General features: G+C 43.6%; 1 protein-coding gene across 2 annotated transcripts in view; it reads right to left on the minus strand.

Moving 5' to 3' along the window:
• Nucleotides 1–2152: 2152 nt before the first annotated feature.
• Nucleotides 2153–26104, minus strand: part of LOC137571180 (cytochrome P450 2K1-like) — a 60185-nt gene continuing 36233 nt past the window's right edge. For both annotated transcript variants that reach the window (XM_068279994.1, XM_068279993.1), the window contains exons 4-10: nt 20946–21095; nt 18726–18886; nt 16266–16442; nt 11214–11355; nt 10443–10627; nt 6242–6383; nt 2153–2694 (exon numbers count right to left, since the gene is read on the minus strand). In XM_068279994.1, coding sequence (XP_068136095.1) covers nt 2516–2694; nt 6242–6383; nt 10443–10627; nt 11214–11355; nt 16266–16442; nt 18726–18886; nt 20946–21095 — 1136 coding nt within the window. In that variant the 3' untranslated portion in view covers nt 2153–2515. The remainder of the gene's footprint in view (nt 2695–6241; nt 6384–10442; nt 10628–11213; nt 11356–16265; nt 16443–18725; nt 18887–20945; nt 21096–26104) is intronic.

Raw genomic sequence — 26104 nt, forward strand, 5'->3', positions numbered from 1 at the left:
ATTGCTCTAGCCGTCCTCCGCTCCCCTCCAGCCCTAAATACATCAGAACTAGCGCAACTCGTAAGAGGCAGTGGGCGGGGAGGACTCACCTCTTCCTCGCTCGATCCAGCGTGCGCTCCACTGACGTCCCTTCCTGCAGCACCGTCCATTTACAATACAGTGGGCGGCATGCAGGAAGTGACGTCAGTGGAGCGCACGCTGGATCGAGCGAGGAAGAGGTGAGTCCTCCCCGCCCACTGCCTCTTACGAGTTGCGCTAGTTCTGATGTATTTAAGGCTGGAGGGGAGCGGAGGACGGGGACCCAGGCGAGGGAGGGGGGGGGGGTCCGACCCCCCTCCCCGCCGCTAGGCCCAATACCTCCGTCCTGCCCGCTACCCCTCCAGCTGGGCGGCCGGCTCCCCGCACCCTCCGACGGGCGGATGCCGCCCCTAGAAATTTGCCGCCTGAGGCAAAAGTTTCACCCCGCCTCATGAGCGGGCCGGCCCTGGCTGCATGATGACAAATATAAAATATTTTACATTTATTGGAGAAACCCCTCCCTTCCTTTCATATTGCTGGGACAGAATCCGGCAGACTGGTGGAGTAGGTGGTGTCTGGCAATGGAGGAATTGCTAATGGCTGCCCCCTGTAAAACCCTAGTTATGAACAAAGAAGGGTGAAAAGCATGCACTGAAATGCTCATAGGTTTGAAGGAGTGTTTATTTATCTTTGTATGTGTCAGAGTGGTGCAACAAAATATTTTTAATTTAAAAAAACTGTTTGTTTGGGTCCGCTTTAAATGGCTAACTGTTAATAGTTTTCTTGCAAGCTTTTGTAACAAAGTTTCTTCTTCAGGCATGATATACAATAGAAATGGATCAAACCATTTTACGGCCTATTATGGCACATTTATGATCCAGTGCTATATGGTGCCTGAGGAAGAAACTATGTTTTGAAAGCTTACAAAAAAAAAAAACTACTTACAGTGAATCATTAAAGGAATTGTACAAAACAACATTTTTGGGGGGTTTGATGTTGGCAGAAAATTATCATAATGTGTATTTTATGATGATCCTTAATAATGCTGTGCTACGTCACTACTGTTATCACAGTTGAGCACAGTTCAGATTACTTTGGCAATACCTTTATCACTACCTATCACACCTCAATGATCTATATATTTTTTTTATGTTTTTTCTAGGACAAATCAGGCTTTTTGTGGGTAATTGTTTTTTTAGTAATTACCTTATTTTCTATGTATTTTGAAGGGAAAATAATGAAAAATATGTCATGCATCTATTTTCATCCATTATAACATTAATGCACAGAGTTCTATTGTACAATAAATCCATACATTTTATTTTTTTTATCTCTCCTTTTTATTAAAACAGTTAATTTATGTTCTCCATGTATCAGCTACAGACTCTATACTTTATTCACTGCTGCCTCTCTTCTCCTGCAATATTTATTTTACACATGTTTACCCTCTAGTCCTGCCCTTGAATTCAATAGGAGGAGGAGGGGGTTTACTGTCATTCATTTTCAGCTCCGTAGCCTTTTTATCAGCGCAGAGATGAATAAACAGTGTTAGCTAGGATTTTGCAGAGAAAAGGGAGCAATGACTTATTTTCACATCCTCTGGTAGGAAGTGATTTTTTAATGTGAAATACACATATTTTACACTATATACATTTACAGTTTACATAATACAGACAACGTTAATACGAAGGCAATCAGAATACCTAGTAAAAATTACTATTAAACCAAATACTGAACTGTATACAGCAATACCAAAATATAATTGTTCATGTGACTTTACAGTCTAAAGCAGGGATGTCGAACTCCAGCCCTCGAGGTCATATCCATGCCAGTGTTTAGGATGGACTAGGAAATAGAGAAATGTGTTCTGCTCGATGACCCATACTTGTCCTGATTTACACCCATCACTTAATTTGAGCTGTACCAAAAATGTGTCAGGACCTCAGTCCTCAAGGATTGGAGCTTGACATCCCTGGTCTAAAGAGTTGGAGCTGTTGATTAGATATTGTGAATGAGATGCCATTTTTTCCCAACTTTAATACAGCTTGGAATGGGGGCAATCAAGATGGGCAATTTGTGGAGTCAGAGAAATAAACAATTCAGTGAACATCTCTATTGCTAAACCGTGTTTGAAAAAAAAAAAAAAAACAACATTGCGTCAAACAGAGAATGTGACATAGCGGACTCAGAAAGTGAATACAATGAATGGGCTGAGGTATATGAATTCAAGGGTCGGCATAATGATTGTCGAAGAGCATTCCAAAGGAAAGGAGAAGCACATGAAAAAGTCCTTTATGCAGTAGTAGGAAAAAGGGACTTACATCGGTGGCAGCAGATGTTTGTTTGCAGAGGGGTTATTTTTCAAATCGAATTCTGTGTGCTTAAAGCAGCAATTCACAGGTTGATACTAAACGAAGCAGCACTGGCACTTCTACGAGTTTTTTTTTTTTATTATTATTTTTTAGCTCTAGTAGGACTTCAAAACTTGAATCACGCATTAGCCTCGAGGTATTGCACAGATTTCATGGGGTAATGGGGAGTTGGTAGCCCCCAGAGATGGGGTGAGGTCCAGCACAGCACTGGGAGGGGCCTGGAAGGTGAAGTTTTGCAGCAATGTTGTGAAGAAGAGGAACAATTCCATTTTGGCCAGAGTTTCTCCAGCACAACTTCTCTTGCCTAGAAAGAAAAATACAAAAAATCAAATCGTAATTGTGATTCTTTGGCTTAAATTTGCAACCATTTGTTTTACTTTGCCTTATGAAATAGAGATTAGAGATAGAGATTAGAGATAGAGATTAGAGATAGAGATTAGAGATAGAGATTAGAGATAGAGATTAGAGATTAGAGATTAGAGATTAGAGATAGAGATTAGAGATTAGAGATTAGAGATTAGAGATAGAGATAGAGATATATAACCAAGAGCCCCTGTCACTGTTTTCCTGTTGTGTGCTGCAGCCCCTCTGTACTTATATATTTCTTATGGAGTCTGGGGACCTCCAGCTCTGCGTGCATGCTTTGCATAGAATTGCATATAAAAAAAAAAAAATGTAGTTTGTGCTGCTCACCCCTTGGTAATTTATTTATAACTTTCCCCTGTGAGCCTGCAAGACCACACCCACTTCTAGCACAGTTAAGTATATAAATGAGTGCATTGCACATGTTCAGAGAGTTCATTTGGTAGCTAGTGAAGGGTGAGGTGTTTTTAATTTTCTTTTTCCCCATCTAGTTGACTTTTGGGGTTTTGGATTAGTTCCCACTAGACTGCTTATAAAAACTGGCATTTTGGATGGTAGAGTAGGACTAACCAGATCGGGGACACTTTGGCGCAGTTGGTGAGCTTAAGAGCATTAAAGCGTAACCAAGAGCCCCTGTCACTGGTTTCCTGTTGTGTGCTGCAGCCCCTCTGTACACAGACATATATAAATGTTACAGACAGAAACTGAAGTCTGGCCACTTCAGGATCTGGCCAGCCAATGTGAGAAGTGGTCAGCTGATGCAGCCGATGTGCAAACAATATCGGATAAAGTTACATTTTTTGACTTTCTGCTGGTCACTGGGCACAATGGGAAATGGCAGCCCCAAGCCGGTCAAGTCCCAAATATGCATATCCTGTAGTGGTAAGAGCTGTGCCAGCTGAGACAGAGCGGAGAAGATGCAGACCGGAAGTTGTGAGCTGTCATCTTTCAGCAGGGGCTCAGTACGCAAAGAGGGACAGAACAAAGTCAGGTGCGGGAAGTGGGGAGAGGAGCCACAGCAGAGGGAAGATGAACTGGCACAGCAGTGAGCTAGTATAGCAGAAAAGGTCACAGTTGCTCCCTTTCAGTCTCTGCTCTGCACCTCCTCCGCTCCATGTCTCAGCAGGCCTGGCTCTTACCACTACAGGATAGTCGGACTGGTGAATACAAAAAACACAGGCACACCGGGAGCCCAATATCGCGTAACAAAGTTACGGTATTTGGACGAATGTCGAAAAAGTTATACTCACAAGGGTGGGCTGCTTGTGACAGCAACCACTATCAGCGCATGTGGAGAAGTACCGTCTCCACTCGGCCTTGTAAGTCGCTGCTCCTGAGAAAAAAGGGTGAGCTATACGCAGACAGGAACACCACCATAGCACGTAGGGTCTAGATATTAGGCAATACAAACAGTTGGAGGCACCCTTTGGTTTTGCAATACCATGATAAGATAATTCGGGTTCACAGAGGCGCCCAGAAGTCTCATTCCCTAACAATAGCACAATAACTTGACCTGAGGAAGCGACTGTGCGGTCGCGAAACGCGTTGTCCAAGTGCTAAATAGATCGTTAATCCATACCTCTAAGAGACTTCATCACAGGTATGACTACATACTCTTACCTCTGTGAACCAGAATTCGACTGTTTGTATTGCCCACTACAGGACAGGCTCCTTCATTCTTCAGCCCACAATTAGCAAAAATATACTCAATATTGTTGCCTCAAATTAACTTGGCATTTGATATTACTTTTCGTACATTTTCACATACTAGGTACAAGAAAGGTATTTTGTAGACAAGCCAACTCAGGAGAAATATTACATTTATCAAGGGCTTCATGTGAATTTTTTTTTTTTAACAAAACTAAAAAAATAAATATTTTTGATAACCACTTATTTATTTACTTAAGTATTTATATAGCACTGACATATCACACAGCCCTGTACAGAGTATGTATTGTCTTGTCACTAACTGTCCATCAGAGGGGCTCACAATGTAGTCCCTACCATTTATTTATTTATTTATTGTATTTATAAAGCGCCAACATATTACGCAGCGCTGACCATAGTCATATGTCTCGGTATGTATCATGTATTGCATGTATCGTAGTCTAGGGCCAATTTTATGGTGAAGCCAATTAACTTATCTGTATGTTTTTGGGATGTGGGAGGCAACCGGAGTGCCCAGAGGAAACCCACACATGCATGCACCCGATATAGTTGCGGGCATACACGTGGACGCGTGTGACGTTACATGTGCACCCTTGTTACTCCAGCAGCAAGTGGGTTTAGTATGGACCAAGTACTGCACTCGGAGCCCGCAGTGGACATGGACAGGTAATGTAAAAGCACTGGGCTCTGGGGGGCACAGTGAACATTAGGGGGGACAGCGACGTTTTTTTGCGGTCATCCCTCATCCCGATATTGCACGCCATTACCGCCACACACCAGATTGAGCAAGATGGCTCTATATTTTGCAGCATATCTGACCGACTCATGCAACCAATCTCTGCCTGAAATTGATCACATCATTGATTGGGCATGCACTTAGCAGCACAGATTTTCATCCGATTTGATTATAATAATTGAATTGGATAGTCAAGCGGCCACCAAGTCGCCTGATGTATGGCCACTTTGACTCCCTTTTATTGCTAAATGCATAAGGTGCCCATACATCAGATGATGTATCAGCAGATAAACCAAGAGACAGATCTCTCTCTGATTGGAGAGAGATCTGTTGGCCGCTATAAAGTGCAGGCCCATATGCAATTGACTTTTTATCCCGAGTTCTCTCCTAGGTGATATTTCCCATTTTGCCATAAAATGCATGTTAACCACTTCTATACCAGCTGTCTGTTACCAAAAATGGGGCTTACCGATATTACGCCACACTGGCACATCACTCTCTCCATTCACGCCGCTCAGCCGTCACTGAAGCCTACTCGCTTTGCCATCGCTATGACATCAAAGCTCCATGAGCCAGTCAGGAGCCAATTTCCTCGGACTGTGAGCCAAGAGTTCACAGGGTCAGGAGCCAATGAAATCATTCGCTGACCGCCTTAGGGAGCACTGCTGTCAGCGATGGCAGATTGGCAGGTCCGTGCGCTGCGCTAATTGAAATCCTCTATATCCTGGCAAGGATAACCGGTCCCAAAAAGAGACAGTTTTACAACCCCCTTCTTCAACTATTAATCTATTTTATTTATTCCCTTCACCCAGAATTATCTCCCTGCCATGCAGGAGTTTTATAGCCTCTAGTTAGTTGTCAGTGAGAGCTACACTACAGTCCTGCTGAAATCCCACTAGAGATATACGGTCATTCAGAGTCCTGAAAAATTATCACCTAGGACATAACTCGGGAGAAACAGTTAACTGCATAAGGGCCATTGTTTGTTACACGGTTTGTTTGTTACACATTGTAAAAAAAAAAAAAAAAAGGCAAAATTCAATAAAAATCAAGTTATTCAATATAAGTGTTAAAAAACAATTACCAATAGAGAATGGGATGAAACTATCATTCTTCTTGAAATTTCCTTTAGCATCCAGAAAATGTTCCGGGTAAAACTGATAAGGTTTTTCAAAGTAGGCTTTATCTCTCAGTGAATAGGAAAGTACTGGGATGACAACAGTGCCCTGCAGGAAAAAAATATTGCCATTATCCTTTATACACTAGAGCATCAAGCTTACAGTTTTAAAGTGACACTGTGTCTACAGTGTACTACACATACAATTCATTATTTATCACTTCAGATTTCCTTTAAGCTGGTGATACAGCTGCAAAAGGTTTTAAATGCTTTGTAGCCAGCCGTGCTTAAAAAAAATATGTAAAACCTCTTTTAAAACAAACCTGAATGTGAGAAAACGCGGAAAAGCCGCCGCATGTGCCAAGAGCAAGGCGGCTGACTCCGCGTCCAACGCGGCGGTTTGCACGCATAGACACGCGTCTGGTAGTGTGGTGGAATGCGGAAAAGCCGCCGCATGTCCTGACAGCAAAGCGGCTGTTTACGCGTCCAACGGTTTGCATGCAGCAGCGTGCGCTTGGTGTGGCTGGGTCTGTTAGTGCACATAGGCAGATGGAGAGCTACGCACACGCGGGCCTGAACTCAGGACCTTTATACCAGCAGGGGAAGTGTCAGCTGATCAGGAAGATCAGCTGATTCCTGCAGGACTCATGATTGGCTGAATGGCTCGGGCGGGGCGGCAGAGTCCAGCAACTATATATTCTGCTGCTTCTCAGTTGCTGGTTGTCTGCCACTGCTAACACTTACGTGAAGGCACTCAGACCATAGTCAGATCCTTACAGTGTGTTTGAACTAGGCGGACCTGGGAATTCACACTTAGCCAGTTTCTGTTGATAGCTTAAAGTACTAATTGAATTGTATTATTTGTTAGACCAGTTCCAGGGTGTTGAGATCAAGGCCCTCACACCCAATATTAGGGAACTGTATTGTCTGTGTCATATTCCAGACTAGTTCCAGGGTGTTGATGATCACGGAACGCACACCCAAGACTAGGGAATTGTATTATTTATGTTATACTCCAGACTAGTTCCAGGGTGTTGATGATCACGGAACTCACACCCAAGACTAGGGAATTGTATCATCATTTGTGTTATACTCCAGACTAGTTCCAGGGTGTTGGTCACGGAACTCACACCCAAGACTAGGGAATTGTGTTATCATTTATGTTGTGCTCCGGGCTAGTTCCAGGGTGTTGTGACTACGGACCTCACACCCAAGACTAGGATTGTGCTACTACTGTTTTACGTTAGCTCAGTTCAGGGCAAGACCTTATATCAGCAGCAGAGCTTCCTGCAACCCCAGCCTCGGTCCTTCGCTCAGGGGTCCACAGGCTACAGGAATATCACCCACAGTCAGGGGTGAATTCCTCAGGAGTCTTAGGCCGCCAGCTCCTCTGGTGGTCTTCACTCAGAGTTGTTACTGTTGCACCAAACACTTACACTCTCTCTGGTGTCCAGAGGTTAGACATATCTGATTATTGACGATTCCACAGATCCTCAATAATCGGGTATATCTGTATTCTTGGGGATACTGCGGATCGCCAAGGATCAGATTCTCTCTCTGGTTGCTGACACCGATCGTTACACTGAACTGATGAGAGAAACAATTGTATCTATAGCACTAATCTTAAATAGTATTTTTCCCAGAATGTCATGGTCTTATTTTGTGCTTACAAGCTAAAAAAGCATAAGATGTAGGATTTGTTAGGAGAATTAAGACAGTTTTAGATGTTTTACACCCCCCTTCAACTATTAATCTATTTTATTTATTCCCTTCACCTAGAATTATCTCCCCGCCTTGCAGGAGTTTTATAGCCTGTAGTTAGTTGTCAGTGAGAGCTACACTACAGTCCTGCTGAAATCCCACTAGAGATATACTGTCATTCAGAATCCTGAAAATGTAACACAATGAGAAAAATGTTAAAAAAAAAAAATGAGAACAGCATAGCTCTATGTAGGCTTGTGAATGTACATATTAAGAATCAATGGTTAAAGTGAACCTCCAGACTATAAATCAACTCAGCAGCACTGAAAAGGCCTGGTGTTTCTTTAACAGTTTAACAGCATCAGAACTTTGTTCCTCTTATACAAGCCTCATTTTTAGATGCACAGAAGAAAACTGCCCGGGCAGTTTTCCCCTTATGCTGTGCAAAGCATGATGGGATTTCTGATGTTCTCGTTCTGCTGTTTTGGTGCAAAAAAAAAATTTCTTACATTTTGAATTTGACATTTGAAGCCTAGGGTGTGCAGCTGGGAGGGGTAATCAGGACACAGGATAGTTGGAACTGTGTCTCATGCTCCCTGTCACCTCCTTTCAACCAAAAAGATGGCTGCCCCCATGACAAAGATGGCAGCCCCCATGAATCACAAACATTTGCCTGTTCTTTTAAAACAGGGTGGGTAAGAGATTATATTACCAATCTATTCTAATGAACATAACTAATGTAACTTAATGCCAGTATGTTTGTTTAGGCTGAAGCTCCCCTTTAAACACGGCCAGAGGCGGAGATCAAAGTGATTTAACCCCACTGCTGTAGTTTGCATACCGCACCAACACTCATCCTTAGTACATGTACATGCTTATATCATGTCATATGTCACATCCGGGATATCCTTTAAAAACAAGGAACACCAAGAGCCCCAATAGTGTAATATGTACTGGTAAATGGTTACTAGATAGAGTAAATATTAATACTCACAAACCAGGGTTACCATTAGGCAACCACTGTAAAGGCAGGTGGGGAGATTTTCCTGACCCCACTCAGGAATAAGAAGTCGCTCTCTGTAGATGAGAAAAAGGGGGTTCAACCCTCCACCCAGGGTGGACTCAATATTATGCAGGAGAACAGAGGCGCCAAAAGGATAAAAGGAAGCTAAATGAGCTTAAAAACCAAATTCTTGGTAAATAGAGGAGGTAGTGGTGGACTTACCTCCTCCAAGTAGACACACAACGACTGTAGTAAAGACAGTCAATATATTTTATTTATGAACTCCAAATATGCAACGCGTTTCGCAGGTTTGATCCCGCTTCATCAGGCAATAACAACGGAGCAATAGCATATGTGGTCAGTAGAAGAGCCAGGCACCTCTCGGGATATCCTTTAAGCATTTCTGGTCCATGTAATACATTTTTTCATGATGAAACAAAATGTAGTATTTTTCCAGTACTTTTATTTTTTTGTTTTTCTGGGAACGACATAAAAGCAGGTGAAGAAAATTGCATCAAAAACCAACATGTGAAGCAAACCAATAACGATGTATACCAGAAGGCTTGTGCCTTTATTGTCCGCCGTTACCGCCATGCACACAACCGACCGCCCAACATCTTGCAGCATGCCTGACCGATTCATACAACCAATTTCAGCCTGAAATTGACTTTGGCTACACCAATTTTCATCGATTTGATTATAAAATCAGATGGTCGATCGGCCACCAAGTCGCCTAATGTATGGGCACCTTAAGAGTCTTTTTGCGCGGTTGACCAACAATTATTGTGGACGATGCATTACTGAAATAGAGAGACACAATTGACATATAGTGTACATATATGTTTATTTATTGTATTTATAAAGTGCCAACATATTACGCAGCGCTGTGTTTGAAAAAGAGTTGTATGTGCTAGCATCATACAACATTTCTTGCGTATGTGTATAATTGCACTGGATACTAGTTTCAACTCTGAGTGTTATCTCTGGTTTAAGTAAGTTCTTCTGCCTTTTTATGTGCTGTGCTCGATAAGTCCTTAGAGCATACAGAATTTTTTAAAAAAGTGACGTCAGTTGGTATGGAAAGAGAAAGAGCACACTCCTACACAAATCTTGGATAACGCGTGGATTTTGTGGTGAAATGGTGGAAAACTGGCGATTCCTTAGTGCAGTGTTTCCCAACCTTGCGTCCTTGTTGCTCTAAGTGGCAGGATCGTGTACTGGTTAACATGGGAGACCAGGGGTCAAATCCTGTCTAGGGTCAGTACCTATTTAGTAAGGAGTTCAAGGCAAGACTCCCTAAGACTGCAGGGTGGCCACCTGAGTGCATCCCAGTGGCTACAGCTCTTGTGCACTTTGAGTCCAACAGGAGAAAAGCAAATACAAATGTTCAGATTATTAGAATGGCTTTTAAATAGGATTTGCAGGCTCCTTTTATGAAGGATCCTCAAAACACTTGGCACTCACCTTGGGAATAAAATATCCTCTGAATGTGACATCTTGAGACGTTGCGTGCGGAACACTATTTGGTGCAATATCTCCATAGCGTTGGATCTCATGAATGACGGCATCGGTGTAAGGCATTTCTTTCCGGTTCTCTAATTTGGGCAAGGCTGTCCCGATAACTCTTTCTATTTCATCTTGTACTTTCTCTGCGAAACAAAGATCAAGTAATAAAGTGTTGAAGGAGAACTACAGGGTTTTTAACTGAAATTTTTGAGAAACATTTTATTTTATCAACACTCAAGCTCCTTTACACTATATTAGCATGCAACTAAGTAAAATGTTAGACAAAATTCTGGTAAAAAAAACAAAAAACAAAAAACACATACATACGGAGAGGGAAGCCTGGATCCTCCAGAGTATTCCCATGCTGTGTCCTCCACCACTGCACATGACCCTCCAGCTAATTGTGGCTATGGTTCTTTTCCAGCATGAGTGCGTCTGTGCTTCAACTGCTTCATCACAGCCACGTGTGGGCAGTAGCTTGGCAGTATAGCTGCGCTCATGCTTGAAAATAAGTGCAGCCCCAATCAGATTACCAACAAGTCCTCGTCAGTTATCTTTGGGGATACCGGAGGAGGACACTGTGGGAGGCCTCTTTAGGATCCAGAGGTTTTCCACTTCTTAAAGAAGTAGTGTGAGTGTATGTGATTTTTGACCCAAGCTTCAGTTTATGTACACTTTAACCCTAGCTGACTATATATAGTCTATGGTTCATGTAACAGAAATTCTTACTTTGTATGTCAGGATACTTCATCATGAGCAGAAGGCCCCATCTCAGAGTGGTGGATGTGGTCTCCATTCCTGCTGAAAACAGGTTACCCACCAGTGTAGTTAGATTGCCATCATGGAAATACTTAGTGGATTCCGGCTTGCCCTGCATAACAAAATAATGTCACAGCCTTTAGATACAATCTAGTCACTCTCCTGTGGAGTATAAAGTTATATTACAAATAAAATTGCGATATATCAAACTGTCTTGAAAGTTATTTGAGATATTATTATGAATTGAAACTGGTCATAGCTAAACATCAATAATAGCCAAATAATATAGCCAGAAAGTCTTAAAATCTGTGTACAATACAGAGACCAAGAATCTAAATGAAGTTCATAGCAGTAGCATGCACTTTCCTGGGGATATGTTGAAAAGGGTGCCTGAGCTGCCTGTATGAAAAGGGCGCCTCCATAGACATCAATATTATTTCTGCAAATATCGGCTACAAGGTGGTGAAAAGGGCACCCGAGTTTTGATATAGGCTACAAGCGGGCGCCCCTTTGTAGCCCATATTTTTGGGGGGCTACAAGGTTTTTGGCTACAGTAGGGCACCCCTTTGTAGCCCATATTTTTTATTCGGCTACAAGGGTTTTGATTCTGCTACAAAAGGGCGCCCGTTTATAGCAAGATTTTTGATTTTGGGGTGCAGGGGGGTTAGGATTAGGCATCAAAAGTGGGGGTGGTCTTAGGGTTAGGCACCACCTGGGGGGGTATTAGGGTTAGGCCCAACCAGGAGGGGTTAGGGAAGGGTTCTGTGTGAGTGTAGGGAGAAGTTCGGTCATAGACATAGTAATCACCAGGTGCTGTCTTAGGGTTAGGCACCACCTGGGAGGGGTTAGGCACCACCAGGGAGGGGTTAGGCACCACCAGGGAGGGGTTAGGCACCACCAGGGAGGGGTTAGGCACCACCAGGGAGGGGTTAGGCACCACCAGGGAGGGGTTAGGCACCACCAGGGAGGGGTTAGGCACCACCAGGGAGGGGTTAGGCACCACCAGGGAGGGGTTAGGCACCACCAGGGAGGGGTTAGGCACCACCAGGGAGGGGTTAGGCACCACCAGGGAGGGGTTAGGCACCACCAGAGGAGGGTTCTGCGTGAGAGTAGGGATTAGTTAGGTCATAGTAATCACTTTTCTCAGCCATATCTAAAGCCCTTTTATAGCCCAACAAATTTTGCCTATAACAGCATCCTTTTTATAAACTAAAACTAGCTTTTTGGCTACACCAGGCGTCCTTTGTAGCCGAATTTGGAATATATGGGCTACACCAGGTACCCTTTGTAGCCGAAGTTGGTAAATGGGCTACACCAGGCACCCTTTTTGTAGCCGAATTTGGCATATATGGGCTACACCAGGTGCCCTTTTTTTCAAATAGACGCCTTTCCCGTTACTCTATCACAATAGGTGCTACTCAAAAACTGGCTACCACACTGGCTGGCCAGGAACATATCACTAACATACCCACCATATACGCCCATGGATACCACACAAGGGAAGTCAAGGATGGTCGCCAGAAATAAAGCTTGAAGATCTCCTACAGGCCACTCTTCATATATTGCCTTATTCAGAATCTGGCATAGGTTAACATCAAGTTCTTCAAATCACACACTGAGTTTTGTGGCTATTAATCTCGCAAAGAAAATTAGTCCTGGGCATACACAACATCGGACTTCAAAATAGAACCATGGGAAAAACCTCACTTGCATATTCCGTTGCACACAGGCATGTAATAGAAAATTTTGAGTTTGCGTGTAAAGGTAAAGCTCACATTTTTGCTGCTATAAATGATCCTTCCCGGTTGTCTTGAGTGACAATCTAGCATTCGTACAAGGGTCCTCTAGCATCACAGGTCTCTTTTTCAGGTCTAACAGCTTGGATAATACTGTGCTGACCACTACAGGAGTACTCATGGTACTTCACAATGAGACATGTTCTTCCCCTCTCCATAGGGCAGAGCAGGCTGCATGGCAGAGAGCCCTGCAATATGCATAGTCAATGGGATGCACAAAATCAGACTAACATTTTGCACATCTCTTCTCACCAATCCATTCTCTAGTTTACTGCAAGGATTACACAAACAGTAGTTTACATTGTATGCTAAAGTCATGTACACATCCTCAGCAGCAATAATTTCAACATCTGTCAGCAACGAAAGGAAACTGTTAGGGCCTTTTTCCACTAGCCTGCGATTTGCGATTTGCTTCTGATCGCAAATCGCAAGGTACATTAAACTAATGGAAACTGCAGCAGCAATTTCCATTAGTGCGATCCGATTGCGATGCGATTTTGGTCAAAGCGCAATCGTCGTCCTGCCGCGTTTTGTATGCGATTGAGCTGGACTATAATGAATATAGTAGCTCAATCGCAATCGCATGGTGGAAATTGAAACACGATTGCGATCGCATTTCATAGTGGAAAAGAGCCCTTACAGTAGAACAAATAGAACAAATGCAGAGCCCCAGAGCAGTTAGTAGAGAGGAGAAAAAAAAAAATCAGTGTAATACATCTGGGTGACATTTTTGAAATGTATGGATTTGATAAGATTATTTTCTCTCAGAAAAAATATACACTTTAAAGGTTTTATGATATAAAAGTAGAATTTTATGAAGCTTTGCTGGATACTGAACAGAACACCACTATAGACTGCATTGCATACTTATTAACCTCCTGAGCATGATGCCGCGCAGGAGGTTTTGCTAGCCTCAGTCCCCATGGTTAATTTATTAATTTATTAGATCTAATGGCTACAAAAGATTTAGGTTTGGGCGGGGGGGGGGGGGGGGGTGCTGTCCACCTATACTAGCTAGCCTAGTCCTAGCTAAAGCTTTTGCAGCCATTGGAATAAATTAATCATGGGGGACACCTGAGGCTAGCGAGTGGTATGCCCAACACAGTGTCAGGCATACCGCGCAGGAGGTTCAAAAAGTTTTTCCACTTTTACAAGCACTCCCCCAAAGTTTTTCTCCCAAATTGTAGTTAGAACTCTGTAAAGGTTTGGGGTTAAAGTGACACTGAAGCGAAAATGAACTTATGACACAATGGCCTCAATTCACGAAGCTTATCTCCTGTCTTTGATAACGTTTCTAGAGTGGTCACCATGGTGATGAGGCATGTAGTATTCAGGAAACATTTTACCTCAGGCAAACCTAAAGTTAACACTTCTGTCTTTAAGTTAACTCTTCAATCCTTAAAATAACTCCAGAGTTAAAGACAGGCTGTTTATTAACTGCGTGTGAAAATAACTACAGAGGAGGTCAATTAACTACAGAGGTGGTAACTTTACTTAACCTCCTTGCCGGTTATCCCGAGCTGAGCTCGGGGTAACCTGCGCAGGAGGATTGCGATTTTCACATTTTTTTTACTGCACGCAGCTAGCACTTTGCTAGCTGCGTGCATAACTATCACCGCCGCTCGCCGCCAATTCGCCGCTACCCGTCACAGACCCCTTGTGCAGCTTGGCCAATCAGTGCCAGGCAGCACTGAGGGGTGGATTGGACATGATTTAAGAAAAATAAAAAAGTGCTTCGCTGCAACCTTGCCGCAATAATTGGAACGGAAAGGGGGTTAAAGTGGACCCAAATTAAAAATACAAGATTTCAGAAATAAAATCTATTTTCTAAATTATAATAATAAATAGCAGCCTTTTTTCAGCTGCATGATGACAAATATAAAATATTTTACATTTATTGGAGGAACCCCTCCCTTCCTTTCAAATTGCCGGCATTTTTCCGGCAAACTGATGGAGTAGATGGTGTCCAGCAATGGAGGAATTGCTAATGGCTGCCCCCAGTATAACCCTAGCTATGAAAAGAGAAGGGTGAAAAGCATGCACTGAAATGATCATAGGTTTGAAGGAGTGTTTATTTATCTATGTATGTGTCAGAGTGACGCAACTTAATATTTTTAATTAAAAAAATGTTTGGTTTGGGTCCGCTTTAAGGAATGAAGAGATAAGATAACTCTCACTGTGTAGAGGTAAGTTTTCTCTTGCCTTATCTCAGACATGATCTTAGTGAATTGAGGCCATTGAATTGTATGTGTAGTATGGAAAATTAATAAAACATTAGTAGCAAAGAAAAGTGTCTCATATTTTCAGTTATATAGCTTTATTTATAACATTGCATCATTCTGTCATATTTGCAGTTTATAAATCACACTGTAGTTTAAGCTGTATAACATAGCAGAGCTTCTAACCCTTCGAACTTTCCTGCAGTAAAACCTTATCTCAAACTGTTTCTCACTGTTTCTTGGCTGTTTAAGCTATTCAGAGAACAGGGCTGAGTTTGACCAAGGTGGTTGAACAGCTCAGAGAATCTCTTTTTTGTACTGGAAAACAACATGATGCGGTTTTCTTTGCTACTAACGTTCTATTTGTTATCTGTACTATCTGTACTACACATTCAATTTATTCTCTCATAAGACTTGCTTATTCTGTTGTCTGCGGGCTTTTTCACACTGAGTGGGGGAGTGGTGTGGTAATTTTACTGCACCCCACCACAGAGCAATGAAAGTATATGGGGACTTTCATACTGCCGCAGTATGGCGCAATGCGACGGAACGGAAGTGACGTTTTCACCACATCCATCGCTCAGTTAGACCTACGTTACCGCACGGTTATGCGTCGAGCTGTCATGTAAGTCTATGGTGACGCAGAATTGTTAAAAATGATAGTGGCAGCGGTGCAGCACGCATATGCGGAAGTGTATTTTTTACAATGCATATTTTTCCGAAACAAGGAGTGCAAACAAGCATCACTTCCTTTTTTGCTGTCAGCCATAAGGGGATTACCACTTATTAATGCAGTAATCCTCAATGGCCTGTTTTTTTGGTGCAGCAGTACTGGGCCGCACCACACCACTGCCGCCAATCCATAGTCAAACCGTCCTAAAACTTTCAACCAAGCATGAACCCATCCGTTCCATTGTCTGATGCTGTCAGACAAGCATTTGAGGGTAACTGGTTACGTTCTTTCAGGGAAACGCTACAACCATCGTCATATATTTCATCCCTCTTACCTCTTGTTGCTTTGCCAGGAAGGAATCGATCAGGTTCCGCTGGTCATTCACATCCAACTCTTGTCTCTGCTTAGCAAACGTCTCCCTTATGAAACCATACATTTGAGCAATATTCTCCGGGATCTTCTTGTGGGCCCCAGGTAGCAGGCCTATCAGGCCCGGGTAGGCATTGTACAGCTTAGAGAATATACATAAGAATGTTAATTTCCATAAATAATCATACTGGATTTATCTAAATCTAGAAATAATTCTTACCCGCCCAATAAGGTGTGTGCTATAGCCAAATCTGAATACTATTTATTGTATTTATAAAGCTGCAACATATTACGCAGCGCTGGACATTAGTTTAGGTTACAGACAATATTTAGGGGTGACATACAGCAATATGACAATACAGGAACAAGAAAGACCAGATCACACAGCACAGTAGGAGTACCAGGTAATGCTTAGTCAGTCACTGGAGGGGAGCATGGAGATTAGGCAAGTTAGGTTTACTCAGATGCATAGCATGGGTTCACAGTAATGGAGGCACATGATCAAGTAGGACACAAAAGGAGGAGGACCCTGCCCAAAGGCTTACAATCTAGAGGGAGAGGTAAGGACATGGAAGGTAGGGGACCAGAGTTCAGCTGTGGGTTTAGAGCACTTGTGAGGGGTGGTAGGCCAGAGTGAAAGCCATACCCCCTGAACAAGCATGCAGCAGATCAGGTGCTTCTGACATTGTTGTCAGATCTGACAAGACTAGATGCATGCTTGTTTCTGGTGTTATTCAGACACCACTACAGTCAAATAGATCAGCAGGGCTGCCAAGCAACAACTGGTATTGCTTAAAAGGAAATAAATATGGCAGCCTCCATATCCCTCACTTCAAGATTGATTTCTTTAGAGTGGTGCTTTGTTGGCCATCTTTTTGTGGCATAGCTTACTGACATTTATAGCATTATAGACTTAAAGTAACTAATTTACCATTGCCAAGAGGACTTATTGTTAAAAAATTACACAAGCTTATTTTTAAAGAATGGACCACAGCTGGGTGCACAGCCTATAAGTGTTTTTTGAGTAAACTGTGATGCAGGAGGACAGGTACAGCCAGAGCAGCCTGCTAATGCTGCTGCCTTAAACACATGTCCCTTCACATGTAGGAACGTGTGCAAAGTGGCTGTGGTGGAGCACAACTACAAAGGATATGGTTATGGATGTTGCTTCTTCTGAGTGCATATTTCGGCGGCGTTCAGTTTGGCGCAGGGAGAGCCGAATGACTGCTCTCTCCGCTACCGCTAAACTCTGAGGCGGCGTTAAATACTATTCCCCCTCAGAGTTGTCGCAACTCAGAGGGAGATGCAATTCAGGGTCTGGCAGCCACCAGAGCCCCGAATTACCGATATGCGGGCCGCACATTATAGCATTGCTGCTATGACGGCGCCCAGTTTCAGCTCTCAAAGCTGCGTGCCGAAATGAACTGATCTGGCTTCTTCCATATAGGTGAGTACTTTATTTTTTTCCCTGCAGGCTGCCTGTGAGGAATGTCAATAAAGGTGGGGCATTGGGGGCTTACCTTACATTTTGCAGCTATTTAGGAGATATGCACATCCATAGGGCATTTTCAGTCAGTCCTCGGCATGCAGGTAGAAGGGGGAAACTCAAAATCCTCACACTGTGGCCGCCAGTACAGTGGTATTTCTTGGTCTGGGGAGAGCCTTCTAGCAGTTCCTCCTGAGGAACGCTAGAGGGTCCCCTGGACTCTAAGTTTTAAGTATGAGATCAATGTGCACCCCATCTTCTTGGATCTCAATAACTGAAGCTTCTACTACTTTTGGTGGGCAGGGAGCTTCAGCAGTTCAGCACCATTACGAGCTGAGAGAGTCTTGGAGTTGCATTCCACATCATGCTTCAAGTGACACCTATGCTTCCTCATTCCAAGCCAAATGGAGAAAGCACCAGAGTAACATGGATTTTGATGTGGAATGCAACTCTGTAACTCTCTGCAATCATAATGGGGCTGAACTGCTGTGCACAGCATTTTCTGGGTTTCCAAGTCAAAACTGGAATTGAACAGTAACACTATATGTCTTTCAGATGCTTCCCACGTCCTCTAGATCACAGCCGTTGCTGCCCAAGACCTTCTCAAAAATGCATGACCATTGTTTCTCTTCATGGACAAGTGGCTTCGGCTTACTATGCAGGGACAGCCACTTGCACAGGTGCAGTACAGCTGCTCTCATACGATGGGCAAGTTCTTGTCAGATATAATCAGGGTGTCCAAATGCAGCAGTGGTAGGGGTGAGGAGGACATGGGGAGCCTCTGGACTATCCCTTTACCTAGGTAAGTAATAGTATCTAACTGGTTTTCTTAAATGCCTCAGGTGCACTTAAAAGTATTTTCTTTAGAGTTAGTTTTTGCAATAAAAAGCAAAAAAACACAATAACGATATTCCCATTGGAGATATGGAAATTACTTACTCTGACAATAGGTTCCCCTAGGAGTCTAATATTCTCATTAACTATGGCTATGAGCTTCTCTAAAGTTGGGTCTTCATACTCAAATCTCCGGCTCAGTAATATGGACACAATTACATTGGCAACAGCTGTAGTAAGGAATCTCTGATTGTCAAAGGGCTTCCCTGAAAATAGAACAGACATAAAGAGTAAGTGCAGCATAGTCCCGTTGTATTATAGAGCATACATGTCATTCAATTTGGCCCTCAAGTGGTTTCCCAACTTTGCATTATGTTTGGCACACTTTATACCACAAGGGAAGCTATATCAGAGGCGACGCCCTAGATTACCAGGGAAGCCACATAAGGGAGGGAGGGGAAAGCACTAAACACCAGGGAACTGCATAGGGGAGGGAGGGGAACCATCTGGGAACTTTATAAGGGAGGAAGGTGGCCAGTAGACATTGAGGTTGGCCTGCAACTTGGTCTCAGTGTACAGTTGTGGTCCACTTTGTATTGGAGTTTGACACCCCTGTTATAGAGCATAAATGGTGGCATATTGGATTGCACTCTAGCCTTGTAGTGCTGGGTCCCTAGAGTACTTTTAATGCCAGCAGCTCCAGAGCACGGGATGCAATAGCGCATCCTGCTGCCACAGATCTCTATCTGAAGACAGCGGATTTACATGTATTGGTTAGGAGAAGTTTCCATTGGCTCCTGACCTCCTGAAAAACAGAAAAAAAAGCCCCTGGTTCTTAAAGGCTGCGGATGAAAATGAGCTAATCACTCACCTGTTGCAGTTTTTATTTCAGATTCCTCTTAAGTATTAATGACCCACCTGAAACGTTGCATCCCCACAGCTGAATGCTCACTTAAATCCCCCGAAATGCCTGGGCAAAAAATAGAAAAAAATTCAAAGTTGTGGATTTTGCTGCTCTAAGGAGGCAGAGCTTTGGGCTGAAGCTCTGCCTCCATTTGCATCCATCTGCACTGATTGCTGCCTCTCCCCGCCCCTCTCAGTGAAAGAAGACTGAGAGGGGCGGGGAGAGGTGGCGATCAGCACAGATGGACGTGAGTAGAGGCAGAGCAACAGCCTGAAGCTCTGCCTCTACACAGAAGTGCTGCCAAAATCTTCACCGGGGGATTTTGGGGGGAGATTAAGTGAGCATGAAGCGTTTCAGGTGGGTCGTTAATACTTAAAGGGGAACTAAAGTAAGAGGTATACGGAGGCTGCCATATTTATTTCCTTTTAATCAATACCAGTTGCCTGGCGGCCCTGCTGGTCTGTTTCTCTGCAGTAGTATCTGAACAACACCAGAAACAAGCATGCAGCTAGTCTTGTCAGATCTGACATTAATGTCAGAAACACCTGATCTGCTGCATGCTTGTTCAGGGGCTATGGCTAATCGTATTAGAGGCAGAGGATCAAGCAGGAGGGTCTGGCAATTGGCATTGCTTAAATGGAAATAAATATGGCAGCCTCCATATCCCTCTCACTTCAGTTGTCCTTTAAGAGGAATTTGAAATAAAAACTGGTCTTTGAAGCTGGAGTGATTCCAAAGCTTTCCGAGGAGTCCTGGAGATGCCAATTTTGAACAAGGGGTATTGGAAGAATGAGGAGAAGAGGAGAAGGCCAGGAAAATGCTACAGGATCCTAAGCCTTCCTCTAAACTGGTGAGTATCTAACTTTGCTTTCGGTTGTACAGGCAATACAGACAGACACAAATTTCAGACCAGAAACACTTTGTCGACTGCAAAGCTCCATACAATATGCCTCCTCAATAAATAAGCACTCTAGGCTGGGTCCAATCTTAATTACGGAATAGTCCGAAAGTGCACCACAAAAGCATTTGAAGCTAAAATCTTTCTTTTAGCCCAAGTGAGGTACCTCTTTCCAATGTGTCTATCCAATAATCTCCCCTTGAAGCAGAAGACTCTGGGGGCCAAAGCCCTCCAGGACCACCACTTTTCAATATTTGTCATCTTAGTTGGCTAACAGAATGTCTGACTGCTCAGAAAATATCTTGCAAGCCATGTCTTGTGAGGGGTTTTGCTGCTTTCCGCACTGAGGTAATTTGATTCATAAGATAAGCATTGTGAATGAATCCATATGCATGACTTTCTTCCAGTGCAGTTGGAACCAAGTGGACAGATCCAAAGGACCCCCATAGATTTACAGAGAGGGTCAGACAGACAAGTGGTAGAATAGGGTTTTGATTTGAACCTTGGCTTGATGATCACTCACCTCCGTGTGATCGAAATAGCTGCATCAAGCACTCGGCTTCTTCTGCAATCTTGTCTTCTATGGAACTCTTTCCCATTCCGTAGTCACGTAGTGTGGACAGGGTGAACCGTCTCATCACCTTCCAGTTCTCTCCACTGGAAAAGACGATACCTGGACAGAATCAATACTATGAATGATCGTGTTTTAAGAGATGCATTTCTATATCCCAGAAAATGTACAATACCAACTTTAAACTGTTTCGGTAGCTGGTTCTGAGGCAGGAGATCAACATCAGGCCCTGGTACTCTCCACCTGCTGGGCATATGTGTTAGTACACAGTCAATGAGTTGAGAGCAGGGTGAGCTTTTTAAGTTCATTTAATTACCTTTTATTCTTTTGGCGCCTCTGTATCTTGTACACTACATTGAGTCCACCCTGGGTGGAGGGTTGTTACCCTATTTCCTGTCTACAGAGAGCGACTTTTTATTCCTGAGTGGGGTCAGGATTGTTCTCCCCACCTGCCTATACAGTGGTTGCCTATTGGTAACCCTGGTTTGTGAGTATAATTTTAACTTCTCATTTATTTTGTTGTCCCCAAGACGAATTACACTATTGGGGCTCTTGGTGTCCCTCTGCTTTATTTTCTTTCAAGTTCGCTTGGCCCATCTTCGGAATCGGGCACTGACACCAATTGGAGACCCTGATCATGGATTTCATCACTGACCGTTCAACACACAGAACTGATCTCCTCGCACAGTTTAAACGTAACCCTGATGTCAAGGAGTCCCAGCCCACCAACTCAGATGAGAACAAACCCCCACAAGTAACTGTTGATTTAAAACCATCCTTTGTCCAGCTGGAGAATGCACTGAAAGACGAATTCTTTCACTTAGCTGATATTTCGATGCAGCAAACATACATTATTGAAAAAATCTCACCAGATGGCATCAGGGTGAAAACCCTTTCTGCATTCCCTAATGACCCTATATATTGTACAGAATGGTACGAATATTTAGAGACTTGTGGCGAAGGGATGATGTCAAGGATCATTGCAAAACGTACCTCACTAGTGGAAGACCTTCAGCCCGTTATTAACAATTGTAAAGACTTCTTGGCTCTGCACCATGATAATCCACAATATCTACCATTGATGTCCAACTTAAAATCGAGGGTTATGAAGTTTGAACGCGACACCATTGACAATAAAATAAAAAAATTAAACAGAGACCGCCTGGCCTATGCGGAGCATCGTGAACGTGAACGAAAACCCAGACCACCTCCCAATTTCCCATCACATCCCCCTGGACACCCACCACCCAAACAATTACCTTTACACACTCCACGCCCACTCATGAGTCTCTCCATACCCCCACCCCTCACCTTCAAATATCCTCCCTTTCCTAGCAAAGAAATGAACAGCGCTACTTAAAAACAGATGAGTGCTTACCTGCAAAAAAGTGCACACCCCACTCATGGGATTCAAATACACAATGAGCACACACATGACCTGTCTACCACTTGGAGGATGTTAGTTTCACTAACAATTTGCAATTGTTAGGTACTTGTCCCTCCCACTGTCGTAGAAGTCTTTCCTCCATGGGAGGGGACCTAACACTAACTAAACCTACCTGTGCATATGCATAGCCTGGGCGCGCTACCAGTAAAATTAAGAATTGCGCAGAAAAAGTGGGATCAGCGCATCACCAGGCCGCCCCTGAATGGCCTCAGCTCAGAGATGCGCTGAGCCCCCCCAGGAACTACGAACGCACCTTGAACCAAACAGAGGCTCTGCATATACACCAAAGAAACACTAACAAGTGGGAGCAGCTGACCAGAATTAAATCAAACACAGCAAAGAAATGAACAGCGCTACTTAAAAACAGATGAGTGCTTACCTGCAAAAAAGTGCACACCCCACTCATGGGATTCAAATACACAATGAGCACACACATGACCTGTCTACCACTTGGAGGATGTTAGTTTCACTAACAATTTGCAATTGTTAGGTACTTGTCCCTCCCACTGTCGTAGAAGTCTTTCCTCCATGGGAGGGGACCTAACACTAACTAAACCTACCTGTGCATATGCATAGCCTGGGCGCGCTACCAGTAAAATTAAGAATTGCGCAGAAAAAGTGGGATCAGCGCATCACCAGGCCGCCCCTGAATGGCCATTCAGGGGCGGCCTGGTGATGCGCTGATCCCACTTTTTCTGCGCAATTCTTAATTTTACTGGTAGCGCGCCCAGGCTATGCATATGCACAGGTAGGTTTAGTTAGTGTTAGGTCCCCTCCCATGGAGGAAAGACTTCTACGACAGTGGGAGGGACAAGTACCTAACAATTGCAAATTGTTAGTGAAACTAACATCCTCCAAGTGGTAGACAGGTCATGTGTGTGCTCATTGTGTATTTGAATCCCATGAGTGGGGTGTGCACTTTTTTGCAGGTAAGCACTCATCTGTTTTTAAGTAGCGCTGTTCATTTCTTTGCTGTGTTTGATTTAATTCTGGTCAGCTGCTCCCACTTGTTAGTGTTTCTTTGGTGTATATGCAGAGCCTCTGTTTGGTTCAAGGTGCGTTCGTAGTTCCTGGGGGGGCTCAGCGCATCTCTGAGCTGAGGCCATTCAGGGGCGGCCTGGTGATGCGCTGATCCCACTTTTTCTGCGCAATCCTCCCTTTCCTCCCCCACCCCTCCCCTTCCCACCTCCCCCCCACCCCTCACACCCCACGGCCAACCTTATTCCACTCCCCACCACACCCACCCCCATCACCACCACTACCCCAACCCCCCCTCCCCCTCCCTCCCTTCTCCCTCTGGCACCCATCAGTGCACTACTCCCACTCCCCACCAAAGTTACTCATTCCACACCCAGACCCAATTCAGCTTCCCCACCAGCCCGTACAAACCCCAAAAAAAGACCATTTGACGAAATAAGCAGTCCAGAAGGTTCGGCCGATGTACTCGAGACGGCAGAGCAGCACCCCCAAAAAAACACTCCCCCCCTGACCCAAAACAAAAAAACAGCCAAATTACCTTCCTTAGATCACACTATCACTAACCCCACGGCCCTTTCCTTAAATATCATCAACAAGCATACCCTTGACATTTCCTCCCCCTCCGAATTCAGGATCTCACAGATTAGTCTGTGTGACACTGAACCCCCCTCACCAAAACCCGCTTTCCCCACCAACCCTCGGCCGCTAAAAACTCCAAAAATTCCGATTCCCAATACTATCCAAACCTCTATGAGGTCCTTCCTAAAACCCATTAATGTCCTATCTCATCCAGCCCCCTCTTTACAACAAGAACCCAATATATCTGAGCTGTCTTTTTTAGACCTTCCTACATCCCTAGTGCAGGAGACGAACAGTCCGCCTACCCACATGACATCCAGTCAGATCCCGCACCATCCCATAGTTCAGCCGCATCCAGACAATTCCCAGAACATGATCCACCACCCACACTAACCATAGACCAACCCATTACATCCACCCGGAGAAAAAAAAGGGGCTCCAGAGGTAAAGGCCAAAATAAAAAACATAACAAACATAACATTAATTTCCTCGCTCCCACCAGCAAATGCATATTCAATCTCTCTGAGCACATACTCACCCAACATGAAATAAGTCTTCTGGACAAAGGCCTATCATTCTGTCCAACCAATTCAGTCAATATGTTCGAATTATTTTCAGATCTTAACTCATATATCAGAAAACTCACTCTCAAACGCCACTTTGCGATTAAGAGAAATCAGACACTTCTCTCCTCTGTACCCCTCATCATTACTGCCAACGACTCAATTGCCATCACTACAACTGATCCCAATGAGATACATTTGGAAACATTCATCACCACCCAACTGAAAGGACAGTCCCGATTCTATCCTATAGCCTCTAAGGGCCATTACATTGAAACGTTTTATTCCCTCGTTATGGATGATCTGCGTACCCTGCAAACACAAACTCACACCACAAAACCAAACCTTACCCCCAACGAACATACAGCTCTTAAAACACTACTCCGAAACCCCAATCTGGTCATCAAAGCTGCGGACAAGGGCGGTGGTATAGTTATTCTCAATAAATCTGATTATCTTGACGAATCCCTCAGACTTCTTAATGATCGCAACCACTACAACAGACTCACTTCCGACCCCACAACAGCCCTTAACAATATTCTCAAACAGTTCATCAATCAGGCCTTCTTCCAGAACATCATTACAAAAAACGAACGCAATTTCATCATTAACCAACACCCCGCTACCCCCTTTTTCTATCATCTACCTAAAATCCACAAACAGCTACATAAACCGCCCGGAAGACCCATAATTTCCGGTATTAATTCCATGACCAGTAATCTCTCCCGGTTTATTGATAAACATCTACAGCCACTTGTCATCAACCTCCCATCCTATTTAAAAGACTCTTACCACCTCACACAACTATTATCCCAGATCACCTGGTCCTCTGAATACAGTTGGTTAACCTGTGACATTACATCCTTATATACAAATATTCCACATCAATTCGGCCTTTCTGCTATTCAATATTATCTCACCACTATTCCCAATATGCCCCCCTTACAACAACAGTTCCTTCTGCAGTGCATTGAGTTCATTTTGTACAACAACATTTTCACATTTAATGACTGTATTTATCATCAGGTTAGCGGTACAGCTATGGGGAGCTCCTTTGCACCCTCGTACGCTAACCTGACCATGGGATTAATTGAAACAACATTACTCAACAATGATCACCCGTTCAAAAACAATATAATCCTATATAAACGCTATATTGATGATCTATTTTTCATTTGGAGGGGTGATACCACCCTCATTCCTGATTTCATATTATTCCTCAACAGTAACAAAGCCCGACTCAATTTTACTGCCCAACACCACCCTACTACAATCAACTACCTCGACCTTACTATTTCCATAGTTAACAACTCCATACAAACCAAAACATACTTCAAAACAGTAGACTCCAACAATTTCATTCATTTCAGCAGTTTTCACCACCGCCCTTGGACCCAGAATACCCCATATAGCCAGTTTAAAAGGATTTTTAGAAACTGTTCCGATATCAATGACTACAATTCTCAATCCGATATTCTTGCAAAAAAATTCTCTGAGAGAAAATACCCCAAGAAGCTGATCCGCGATGCACGGCATAAGGCCAA

The sequence above is a fragment of the Hyperolius riggenbachi genome, chromosome 4 (genome assembly GCF_040937935.1).
Source record: "Hyperolius riggenbachi isolate aHypRig1 chromosome 4, aHypRig1.pri, whole genome shotgun sequence".
Classification (NCBI taxonomy): Eukaryota; Metazoa; Chordata; class Amphibia; order Anura; family Hyperoliidae; genus Hyperolius; species Hyperolius riggenbachi.